Source organism: Bufo gargarizans, chromosome 2 (genome assembly GCF_014858855.1).
Source record: "Bufo gargarizans isolate SCDJY-AF-19 chromosome 2, ASM1485885v1, whole genome shotgun sequence".
Taxonomy (NCBI): Eukaryota; Metazoa; Chordata; class Amphibia; order Anura; family Bufonidae; genus Bufo; species Bufo gargarizans.
The window spans coordinates 525,057,860-525,071,390 of NC_058081.1; the positions used below are offsets into that span (position 1 = coordinate 525,057,860).

Here is a 13,531-nt window from a genome sequence, read left to right on the forward strand (position 1 = left end):
CCTCCTTGCATCCCTATAAACTGGCTAAATCTGCGTCCTAAATCAGCACAGAATGGGTAAAATTGGGAGAAGCTTACCCAGAGACAAACCAGACACCAGCAAACTTGACAGAAGCGTCTCCGACATGGAGAAATTCCTTAACAAAAAAACTTCTGCCGTCACGCCGAGTGCTCCCAAGATGGGACGCCAGACCTGGTGGAGGAAGAGGGAGCCGCTGCAGACCAAGCGGATGGGTCTGCTATGTCAAGCACAACCCCGATCTCTAGACAATTCCTACAGCAGGCTTTGATGTCTGTCCTCACTCCAGTCATGCATGACCATAAAGAAATAAAGGCAGACGTGAAGCACATAGGCCAGCGAGTGGAGTATCTTGAAGACAACCAAACTGCCACCCTGGACTATGTCAGGGTTGCCAGCGACAACACCACAGCGTAGCCTCTCTAGACACGGCCTACGCACTTACAGAGGATCAAGAAAACCGTAGTCGGAGGAAAAATCTCTGCACACGAGGCCTACCTGAAAGCATCTTGCATGAAGCTCTGTCGGACACTGCTGGCGACATTTTCTCCCTCCTTGTGGGGCCTACAAGAGCGACTGAGATCCATATAGAACGCATCCACAGAGCTTTAAGGCCGAAACCAAAGGACACAGAAAACCCCAGAGATGTGGTCTGTGGCCTACTGAAGTATGTAGATACAGCAGCACTGATGCAAGCCGCAAGAAACCAAAAAGAGATAATCTTTGAGGGATCCAAAATCTCTATCAGAACTTGGCTCCCTCTACACTAAATAAACAGAGAGCACTTAGACCCCTCACGGACTATCTGCGCCACATTAAGATCCCCTACAAGTGTCTCTTCCTCTCTGGCCTTACATTTGCTATAGGAGGACAATGCTGCATCAGCCGCTTGCCATCGGATCTTCAAGCCGCGTGGGAGCTGCTGCGCACTGACCCCTTAGACATCCCCTCATCGCTGCTCTCTGCAGGAACCAGAGTCCTACTTCCAGAGCTACCAGAGACGCCGAAGTGGACAAAGGCCCCAATGCGGAAAAGGGCTGCGCACAGGCCCCGGGACACTTGAAGTTAAGGGCCTTCCTCAGGCTTTGTTACTGTGGCCTAAAGATGCTGCACCCGCCAGTGCTAATTCCCGGAAAGTTACACTTTCCAGCTCTGCTCCTACCGAGCACACAAGTATATCTGTACTTTAATTGCTGACTGCATTTCTCCCCCATTCTAGTTCATTAGCTGTTGCGGAGGGGCCCCAGGTTCAGCCTGGGCCCTGCCGCGCTTTACTGTAAAGTTGGCCAGATTTATGTGAGAGTTAGTCAATTCTGCGCCAGGTTTGCGGGGTGTGCTGTATACCACAATGATAATTCAGATGCGCACTGTCCCCTTTTCTACCAGGAATATCTTAACGCAGACCTGGTACGCACGCTCTCCATGATGGTCTCTTACGCCCGCTCCGTCGCATCTAATTGACCTGCTGCGACGCGGCTGGCATAGGAGCCATCATACCAGAGTGCTTGCCACTCTACTTCATGTCCTGTTTGAATATGTTTATCTTACTGTTAATGTTTCTCACCCTCCCCCACGATCGACGATGTTATATAACATATCCCAGCCACCACCACATTTAACCTCTACTCATGGCTGCACAGATTAAGTGTACTACTTGTACGGGGTTTCAATACCCCACAAAAACGCTCTCAGGTCATCCGTCTACTGAAAAAAAAAATCGCACACTGATGTATGCTTCTTCCAAGAGCTACATTTCAGGGAGTCCAATGTTCTCGCTATGCAGAACTCTTATTTTCAACACTGGTTTCTCAGTGTCTATGGGACAGCTAAGCGAGGGACATAGCAATTTCTAAAAGAGTCCCTTTCAATTTGACAACTACACAGACGGACCCTGAGGGTCGTTTCATTTTTGTGAAGGGTGTCATTGGTACGCAAAAGGTCACCTTGGCCATCCTCTACAGCCCCAACAGAGACCAAAAGAGATGGATCTGGAATACCTTTCACAAGTTAAGGACGTTCGCTGAAGGCATTTGTCACGGAAGGTGTACAGAAAACTAGAAGACACAAAATGAAGATCCGACTGACAGGATCCAAAACTAAGGAACAAAAGGGAGAGCCCTGCAACAGACCTGGCTCTCTCCCTAACTGCTCAGCCTATGCGAAAATCTCAATGGTAGATGATCGCATATCCTCGTACCTCGACTGTATAACACCTGAACACCCTATAATAGTGAGGGGACACGACCACCGGCTCCCTACACTTGATACGGAGGGAGTCAGGGTCACCTGGGATCCAGCAAATAGGAAAACACAAATTAATGACCAAAACTTATCTGTAGAAGACTCAGTAGTAGCATCAGCATGCACACACTCCAGGAAGTAATATAAACCGCAAAGTGATGCAGTATGGGAAGGGATTTAAAGGGATGCAATCAGTGCAACTACATGACAGCTGAGAGAGGCTAACGAGATGAGAAAATGAAAGCAAAACAAAAGGAACCTCAAGGAGGAGGTTCTGAAGGATGTCTGTCAGAGCTTCTCAGATGTCTGGTGGTGACAGTACCCCTCCTTCTACGAGTGGACTCCGGACACTCAGAGCCCACCTTCTCAGGATGGGACCTATGTAAAGCCCTGATGAGACGAGTGGCCTTAATGTCCGTCAGTGGGACCCACATCCTCTCCTCAGGACCATAACCCTCCCAATGAACGAGGTACTGGAGAGAACCGCGGACAACACGAGAATCCACAATCCTAGAGACCTGAAATTCAAGATTACCATCAACCACAATCGGAGGAGGAGGCAAAGACGAGGGTACAATGGGTTGGACATAAGGTTTTAATAAGGACTTATGAAAAACATTATGGATCTTCCAAGTCTGAGGAAGATCAAGATGGTAGGCAACAAGATTGATGACGGACAAGATTTTGTAAGGCCCAATAAACTTAGGACCCAACTTCCAGGAGGGAACCTTCAATTTTATATTCTTAGTAGACAACCACACCAGATCACCAACATTCAGGTCCGGACCAGGCACACGTCTCTTATCCGCCACACGCTTATATCTCTCACTCATGCTCTTTAGATTATCCTTTTGCCAAATAGATGACAAAGACGAGGAGAATCTGTCCTCATCAGGTAAACCAGAAGACCCCTCTCCAGAGAATGTCCCAAACTGCGGATGAAACCCATATGCACCAAAAAATGGTGACTTATCAGAGGACTCCTGACGACGGTTATTTAAAGCAAACTCAGCAAGGGACAAAAAAGAACACCAATCCTCCTGATTCTCCGCCACAAAACAGCGCAGATATGTCTCCAGATTCTGATTGACGCGCTCTGTCTGACCATTCGACTGCGGGTGGAAAGCAGAAGAGAATGACAACCGAACCCCCAAGCAAGAACAGAAAGCCTTCCAGAATCTGGAAACAAACTGTGTGCCCCTATCAGAGACTATGTCTGAAGAAATACCATGCAATTTGACAATGTGATCAATAAATGCCTGCGCCAGCGTCTTAGCATTGGGCAAGCCAGGAAAAGGAATGAAATGCACCATTTTGCTAAAACGGTCCACCAGCACCAGAATCACAGTCTTCCCCGAGGAACGAGGCAGGTCCGTAATGAAGTCCATGGACAGATGTGTCCAAGGACGGGAAGGAATGGGTAACGGAAGGAGAGGACCTGATGGCCGTGAATGAGGGACTTTGGCACGAGCGCAGGTCTCGCAGGCTGCCACAAAACCCTCAACCGACTTGAGAAGCGCCGGCCACCAGAATCTCCGAGCGATGAGATCCACTGTGGCTCTTGCCCCCGGGTGCCCAGCAAGGACAGTATCGTTGTGTTCCTTAAAAATCTTGTGTCTTAAAGCGAGAGGCACAAACAACCTCCCAGGAGGACAAAGATCAAGAGCCTCTGACTGGGCTACCTGAACCTCTGCCTCCAATTCAGGATAAAGAGCAGAGACCACCGCACCTTCAGCCAAAATGGGACCCGGGTCTTCAAAATTCCCACCTCCCGGAAAACAACGTGACAGGGCATCCGCCTTCACATTCTTAACCCCAGGGCGGAACGTGACAACAAAATTAAACCTTGAAAAGAACAAAGACCATCTGGCCTGTCTTGGGTTCAGACGCTTGGCTGACTCCAAGTAGGCCAGATTCTTATGGTCAGTAAACACAGTAATAGGGTGTCTGGCTCTCTCTAGCCAATGGCGCCATTCCTCAAAAGCCAACTTGATGGCCAACAACTCCCTATCTCCCACATCGTAATTTCTCTCTGCGGAGGAGAGTTTCTTCGAGAAAAAGGCACACGGTCGCCATTTGGCAGGAGAGGGACCCTGAGACAAGACCGCACCCACATCCACCTCAGAAGCATCAACCTCAACTATGAAGGGTAGAGAAATATCAGGTTGTACCAAGATGGGAGCGGAAGCAAAACTCTCCTTGATATTAGAAAAGGCCTTACGCGCCTCTACCGACCAGGAGGAAAAATCTACCCCCTTTCTAGTCATATCAGTGAGTGGTTTAACAACAGAGAAATAATTCAAAATAAACTTCCTGTAATAATTGGCAAAACCCAAAAAACGCATCAGCGCCTTCTGATTCTCAGGAAGCTCCCACTCAAGCACAGCGCGGACCTTCTCGGGGTCCATGCGAAAACCAGAAGCGGAGAGAAGAAACCCCAGAAATTGAATTTCTGGAACCGCAAACACACATTTTTCCAGTTTAGCGTACAATTTATTCTCCCGCAGGATGAGAAAGACCTGACATAAGTGTTCCTTATGAGTTTTGAAATCAGGAGAAAAAATCTAAATGTCATCTAGATACACTAATACAAATTTCCCCATTAAATGATAAAAAATGCTGTTCACAAAATGCTGAAAGACGGCTGGCGCATTCATCAAACCAAAAGGCATAACCAAATTCTCAAAATGGCCCTCAGGGGTATTGAAGGCCGTCTTCCATTCGTCTCCTTCTCTGACCCTGACCAGGTTGTATGCCCCTCTTAGATCCAACTTGGAAAAAACTTTAGCCCCAACAATCTGGTTAAACAGGTCTGGGATCAGAGGAAGTGGATAAGGGTCACGAATTGTGATACTGTTCAGCTCCCTGAAATCCAGACATGGTCTTAAAGAACTATCTTTTTTCTTAACAAAGAAAAAACCAGCGGCAACAGGTGATTTCGAGGGTCGTATGTGTCCCTTTCTCAGACTCTCAGAGATATAAGCACGCATAGCGACCCTTTCAGGTTGGGAGAGATTGTATAAACGAGATTTAGGCAGCTTGGCGCCTGGGGTGAGATCCGCACTGTCCTTGGACTGAGTATGACAGGAAGGAGTGATCTCTCCTCTCTCTCTAAGACGCCTGTCAATACGAACGCCCCGAGACATGGCAGAGTCCAAGGAGGTAGGTCTCTCATGAAAGGCAAATGCATCTTTCAATCCCTCTGAAAGACCATGGCAAAATTAACTTCCGAGTGCAGCATCATTCCAACCAGTATCAGCTGCCCATCTCCGAAATTCTGAACAGTATATCTCTGCGGACTGTTTACCCTGGCATAAAAGACGTAGTCTAGACTCAGCCAGAGCAATACGATCCGGATCATCATATATCTGACCCAGGGCTAAAAAAAATTCATCCACTGAACGGAGGGGCCGTGCCCCCACCGGCAGCGAAAAGGCCCAGGACTGAGCGTTATCCCTGAGCAGCGAGATGATGATCCCCACCCTCCGCTCCTCATCACCAGAGGAATGGGGAAGTAGGCAAAAATGGAGTTTGCAAGCCTCTCTAAAACGAACAAAATTCTCACTACCCCCGGAGAACGTATCCGGGAGCGAGATCTTAGGCTCAGAACAAACTCCATGAACGCAAGCTGAACCGGTCACCTGAAACTGAGAAAGAGTCTTACGGAGATCTGCTACCTCCAATGAAAGACCCTGCATGTGTTCAGTCAAAAGTGAAACCGGATCCATGCTTGAGACGGTTTTGGCGGTTTATAATGTCACAGAAGGTGTACAGAAAACTAGAAGACACAAAATGAAGATCCGACTGACTGGATTTAAAACTAAGGAACAAAAGGGAGAGCCCTGCAACAGACCTGGCTCTCTCCCTAACTGCTCAGCCTATGCGAAAATCTCAATGGTAGATGATCGCATATCCTCGTACCTCGACTGTATAACACCTGAACACCCTATAATAGTGAGGGGACACGACCACCGACTCCCTACACTTGATACGGAGGGAGTCAGGGTCACCTGGGATCCAGCAAATAGGAAAACACAAATTAATGACCAAAACTTATCTGTAGAAGACTCAGTAGTAGCATCAGCATGCACACACTCCAGGAAGTAATATAAACCGCAAAGTGATGCAGTATGGGAAGGGATTTAAAGGGATGCAATCAGTGCAACTACATGACAGCTGAGAGAGGCTAACGAGATGAGAAAATGAAAGCAAAACAAAAGGAACCTCAAGGAGGAGGTTCTGAAGGACGTCTGTCAGAGCTTCTCAGATATCTGGTGGTGACAGCATTTGGCTGTTTGGAGGGGACCTTAACGTCACCTTGAATCCTCACACTGACTCCTCTGACGGTACCTCCCAACTGACCCAGTCAGCACTGGGATGCATAAATAAATACTTCTCTGATGCCCACTTAGTGGACACATGGAGACTGGTCCATCCAAATGGACGTGATTATACCTTTTACTCGGCACCACACAATACACACAAAAGACTGGACTACATATTTATCTCCAGCAACTCTATTGATATAGTAGATAGCTCCTCCATTGACCCCATATCGTTGTCAGATCACGCCCCAGTCTCAACAGTTATATCCCTCTCCAGTCTTCCCACTCCATACAAACAATGGCGACTGAATGAAACGCTACTAGATAAGCCCGCAGATATCAAATCCCTAGAACAGAAACTGACGTGGTTCTTCTCAGAAAACTCCACACCAGAAATGTCACTCATAACTCTATGGGAGGCACACAAAGTAGTAATGAGGGGAGAGCTTATAGCTCTAGGCAGCAAGATCAAGAGAGACCGACAGCAAACCATACACTCCCTTCTCAAACAGATAGCGGAAAAAGAGTCCATACACAAACAATCCAAAACACGTGAGGTCCAAACGGAATTGACCCAATTAAGAACCCAACTAAAAGACCACCTTAATGTCTGCTGTGCAAAGGCCTACCAATATTCCCAGTTCAAATTTTACTCCCACGGGGATAAAGGAACAAAACTTATGTCGTCCCTTATCAAGCAAAATAAAGAATCTATGTATATACCTAGTATTAAATCGAAGCAGGGAACCATGCTGCATAAAAAAGGCCGACATAGCTACTGACTTCCAACAATTTTATCAGCAGCTTTACGGACTAGCGGACCCACAGGCCTCACCAGACATCCCACTAGAGAAAATGATGGACCAATTCCTAGAAAAAGGAAACTTACCACAAATCACTCCTCAGGAAGGGGACACCATTTTGGCACCTGTTACGGAGCCTGAATTAAAGAAAATTCTAAACTCAATGCCGCTAGGCAAATGCCCAGGCCCCGACGGCTTCCCAGCAGGCTACTACAGGAAATTCTCTAAACTCCTGACCCCATATTTAGTATCTTGGTGTAATGCACTTCTAACCGGCTCACACCTACATAAACAGTCATTAGAAGCCACAGTCACCATCCTCCCCAAGCCCGGAAAAGACCCCACCCTTTGTAGCAGCTACAGACCGATATCACTCCTAAATGTTGATATTAAGGTCTGGGCCAAACTGCTAGCCACACGCCTGAGCCTATTGCTGCCAAAGCTCATTCACCCAGATCAAGCGGGCTTTATGCCGGGGAGGGAGGGGAACCACAATTCCTGTAGGATCGTTACCGCCATACAATGGTCAAGGAAGAAGCACCTTCCGTTGACCTTCCTCAGTGTAGATGCGGAAAAGGCCTTTGACCGGGTAAACTGAAACTTTATGAAGAAAACTTTGCACAGGTTCGGTGTGCCGGTGCGTTTCCAGGAGGCAGTCATGACGCTCTATAGCGACCCAAGTGCCAGGATAAGGGTAAATGGCATCTTATCATCATCCTTCCTATACGCAATGGGACGCGCCAGGGCTGCCCCTTGTCTCCAGCTTTGTATATCCTAGTGATGGAAACTCTTCAGGCAATTAGAGACCACCCAAAATACATGGAGTATGGGCTGCTAATGATTCCATAGAATACATAAACGTAGCTTATGCAGATGACCTGCTGATAATGGTTTCCAACCCGGTCGAGACCTTCCCGCATCTCTTATCACTATTTGACCAATATTGCAAAGTGTCGAATTATAAAGTAAACTACTCCAAATCAAAAGCCATGAACATAACGGCCCCTGCGAGCTCCATTGCCGTTCTTAAATTGACAACTCCTTTCCAGTGGCAGTCCTCCCACATCTCCTATCTAGGCATTAAAATCCCTGCATCCCTAGACAACTTACTTCATCTTAACTATACCCCTCTGCTGATAGAGATACAGCAACAGCTACATTCCCTACGCCTCCCGTTCACTTCCTGGATGGGCAGGAAAAATATCCTAAAGGCGTTTGTCCTCCCTAAAATTTTATACGTCTTACAAATGTTGCCCATTTTTCTCCCTACCTCATATTTTACCAGACTCAGGAGACTTTTTTCTACATACCTATGGGGAGGGAGTGGAGCTAGAATAGCACATCATAGACTAATTTTGCACCGAAGCCATGGGGGTTTTGCGTTACCTGACCCACAGTTGTACTACCAAGCCATACACCTGAAAAGGTGGGTGCAACTCCACGTTCCCTGCTACTGCACTCTAGCCTCAGAACTAGAACTCCTACAACTTACCCAACCTCAGAGAGCCTCTTTATGGGATCTGACGCCCACTTCACTTCACCCACAAGTTTTACTTAAAGGCACTAGATTGGTTATTAAGCACCTCAATAGTGATAAAGGGCTTTTACCCAATCCCTCCTCTGAAATGCCGGCTGACCTTACCCCATACTCGATCAGACCTGGGGATACCCATATACCCCCAATCTGGAATAGGCTACGGGACTACTCAACAGCTGAATTTCATAAAAGGAGCTATGGGTGATTTGCCAAAACAACATCCCCTCACCCAAATTTGGGGCAACTCCAACTTCCTAGACCAGATCGCATTGAGATCGGTCATAGGGGTGTTGTGGCCACGAAACATACTGCCACGCCAACGTGGTTTGAAAAACTATTGACGTCTCCGGCACCCCAACGGAGGATTATCTCCCTGCTATACCTCGCCTTAAACACCCCTCAAACTCGGGTGACTCCAGAATACATACATACATGGGCCAAGGATCTGAATGTGACCTTTACAGAGACAGATATTCTCCGCATGCACACTCACTCACATGGATTCTCCTGTTGTGTGAAGGTGCAAGATCACTCGTACAAGGTACTCACACAGTGGTATCGCACCCCTGCACAGCTATTCCTGAGTGGCTTGAGTGATACTGATAATTGCTGGAGGTGCAAAGAGGTCAAGGGTACTCTACTCCACATTTTCTGGTCTTGCCCAAGAATAAGACCATATTGGGATGGGGTCTCGAAGATCATTAACCTGCCATTGTCTCCAGAACTGGTGCTCTTATGGCTCCCCTCAAAAGCCCTGTCCCCTTCAAAAGGCAACCTGGCCACCCATTTGATACAAGCAGCTCGTCTGCTTATTCCCCAAAAATGGCTAAGCCCAGAACATCCAACACTCTCTCAATGGTTAGCTAAAGTGGATTGCCTTCATCGCTTGGAGGAATAAGCCAGCTGGGAGGCTAGGGCACATGAAAAACATCAGAAGCTTTGGGCTCAGTGGACTTCCTATAGATGTACATCCAGAGCCTAACTTTCGCTAGCATCAGGCCCAGGCGGATTAACTCTCATACACACCCCTCTTACACTTGGATCTGTGTGTCATGATTTCCCCATAACTTGATATAATAGACACATCAAGAGCGCTTGATGGTCACAGCGAGACAATTAGTCGATCGTTGTCCAGTTCTGAGGGACACATTTTTCCCCCACCCCTGTTCACCATCTTTATTACTTTTATCGATGATATGTAGCTGAATAAAAACTGCAATTGTACATTGGATTTTCAGGCTTTAAAATATTGATGCACAGTATGTAATTATGGAACTTGTACTATTAACTTTTCCTGTAAGCATGCATGCACCTATATGTACCTGTATCTATGCTTAACCTTAATAAAAAGATAATTGACAAAGAATATAACCACTATAATGTTGTACACTATGCATAATAATATAAACGCTTGTTATGCTCCTCTCAATGCATAATAATATAACTTATATAACAATGCATGAAATATAGTATATTACTGCTCCCTGTCTCTATATTAGTGTAATATACTCCGCTCTTCCTAGATCCTTATGTGAAGGTGTCACTGATGTGTGAAGGCCGCAGATTGAAGAAACGCAAAACTACCACAAAAAAGAACACGTTAAATCCAGTCTACAATGAGGCCATCATATTTGACATCCCTCCAGAGAACATGGACCAAGTCAGCCTGTCCATAGCTATCATGGATTATGATAGGTAAGTGCCTGTGTCATTTCAACCTAATATAATGCCCTATGTGTTCCTTCCTGCTAGTAGCAAAAACTGACAAAAATATGTTGTGCAGTTTGGATACAAGTAATGAGGAAACCATGACGATGATTGACAGGATGTTAGTCACTGCAGAGAGGGGTGGGGCTGGTGGGAAATGGTGGAGAGAAAGGCGTGGTATATTTGTTTATAGCTAGCAGCAAAAACTGCACAATATTTTTGTGCCATTTTGGCTATTAGGAATATAGATGTGTAGCTGTAATATACTGCTTTTACATGGGGCACCATATGAAGCTGACTTATCTGTTGTAGATGAAGCATATATTTCACCGTTTCCTGAAATTCCCTTCAATCCTTTATTTTGTGCATTGTTCTTGGAGGATTGGAGGTTTTTGAGGAGTATGAATCTTTACTCTATAGATTTTCATTATTATAACAAATTTAACTGAGTTTTACCACACAGGGTGGGACACAACGAAGTCATTGGAGTGTGCAGAACTGGAGTGGATGCCGAGGGGCTTGGCAGAGACCACTGGAATGAGATGTTGGCATACCCAAGAAAACCAATAACCCATTGGCATGCATTAGTGGAGGTAATAAAACTAAACAGTTTCATCCACGACACATGGAGATGTTTTATCCCTCCCTTTTCATGAATTCAGTGAGACAGATGGTGTAACCTACACTATTGGTGATGGCATGGCCTTCAAGGCAACACAGTGAAAGCAAGACATTACCACAACTGGTGTCACCATCTCCCTATCAACTAAAAAGTAGCAGCCCTAATGGGAAACTACATCTTGTGGTTGGGGAGCTATAGCAGATCTGGTGCAAAGCAGAATTGATGCCCATAGCAACTAGCGGTGTATTGTACTGCATTCAGGGCAGAATGTAAGAGGAGTCAGGACTGAATCATAGCTCTTTAGCTGTTAGAAAATAGCTTTTGTAACTTAGCTCATACTTTATGACTCTCCCAAAAAGTCAACTGTAAATTTTCTTCTTTTTTTTTGTTGAAATTTTTGGGCAAAAGGCTCAAGAATTCTGCTTATATTAAAATAAAATCTATTTAATAAATATTATTTTATTTCCAGATGCCAGGGAGAGGAACTAGTTTTGACAGTCAAGGATCCTGTTCTTCTCCAAAGCCTCCTTTGACACCTTAGAACAACCAGTATGAGGTCTTACTCATCAACCACTTGCCTAACACTCCTTGTCAAGGAGCTTGGTGTAAAGCAACCAAACCGAAAAAAAAAAATTGTGCAACTTGACAACACTCACAGTCCCAGCCTCCCAGGGGCACAAGCAGCAGAAAATAGGGTGGATCTGGTGCCGACCTAGGAATTGTGAGGGCACTATCGTTATTCCTTGTTGTGGGTCACCCTGAAACGTGTTGTAGTTAACACAAATGCACTCAGGAGTAAAATTTCTATGTTGTTTTATATATTCATATCTATATGTCTGACCAAACGAGAAAATGCCTGCAGAGGAAGCAGTGCATTGTGAGTGTAGGGCTACAGCCACTTTTACTATTCCTCCAAAAGCCAATCGAGCTTAACATTAAACCAGCAGTAGAACTTTGACCACATTGAATGAAAGTTCCAAATCATATGCAGAGTACAAAATGCCTAAAAAAAATTAAAAATTAAAAAATATTTTGAGATGACAGCTTACAAAGCAGTAAATTATTGATATTGCCATTTACATATTTTTTTTATAAACTTGCATTAATCGTTATAAGGGCTGGGATTGGGGGACATGTTTGTATTTGTTGTTTTCCTGTAGACTCTTTTAGGGGGTTCTAAAACTTGAATTTGTTTTGTCAAAACAAAATCAAAAATCAGGATTGTAATTGAGATAAGAAGAAAAAAATTGAGTTTCACATCAATTAAGCCTAAAGGGAATGTCCATCGGTAATGATCCAACAGTCTGTGCTGATTCATTTAATGATATTTGTTTACAGAGCTCCTATTCTCCTGCATAGATATAATTACATAATAAAATTCTAGCTGCCTGCCGCCACCACTAGGGGGAGCTCAGAAGCTCACTGTGTACAGTTGTATTAGCTTGTAGGCATCCTCTAAAGTGCCTCTTGGCTCCCTCTATGTCTAGCCAGGAGATTTGGAGCTCTAACCACTATAAAGATTTATTATGAAATTGATTGGAACAGAATTTTGGACCACAAACAAAACAAAAGGTGGCCTAAAAAGCTTACTGTCAGAAGGTTACTGTCTACAGTTGTATTTTTGAGGTCAATGAATAAACAGTATGAAGTAAGCTTCTAGGCTTCCTCCACTATAAAAATGTATTTAATCGATTGGAAAATAATTTTGGACCCATAAAGAAAACAAATTGTATATAACTTTTATTACATGGTAAATATGATTTGTCTGCATAAACCATACAAATCCCTTTAAAGGGCAAACACGGGCCTGCTTTATATTACGGCATGTACCAGATGCTCTAGGAAAAGTGATTGGGTGCGCCAAACGGTCACTCCATTTACCATTCACTAAGTCCTTTTTATTAGTCAGAAGAGCTGACAGTTCAGTTGCCCATGCTGGAGTATATATGTCTGTGAAGTATCATATGAGGTCACAAAGTGAGACAGGGAGGACAATTTGCTAATATTTGTTAGCACATGGGGGGGGGGGGGATTTTTGGTGCTAAGTACTATATTGACTAAGTGCCCTACTAACTTATATTAAGGCATCTTTGAAATGCCGTAATTTAAAGAGTAGACATCCTTTAATTTATTCATTATGAACCTGGTGCCAGAGCACAGCAGCCAATTAGAACAGTGTTGTCATTATGCAACTTGTACAGTATGTTCTGATTGGCTGCAATGAGAACTTCTCACCCAAAATGCAATGCTAATTAAGCATGAATGTTACCAACTTAAC

General features: G+C 45.0%; 1 protein-coding gene across 1 annotated transcript in view; it reads left to right on the forward strand.

Moving 5' to 3' along the window:
* The window catches only part of SYT10 (synaptotagmin 10), a 135,494-nt gene extending 123,670 nt beyond the window's left edge, over window positions 1-11,824 (forward strand). Inside the window, exons 5-7 of the mRNA XM_044278028.1 lie at window positions 10,448-10,619; window positions 11,095-11,224; window positions 11,723-11,824. Coding sequence (XP_044133963.1) covers window positions 10,448-10,619; window positions 11,095-11,224; window positions 11,723-11,794 — 374 coding nt within the window. The 3' untranslated portion in view covers window positions 11,795-11,824. The remainder of the gene's footprint in view (window positions 1-10,447; window positions 10,620-11,094; window positions 11,225-11,722) is intronic.
* Window positions 11,825-13,531: the final 1,707 nt, after the last annotated feature.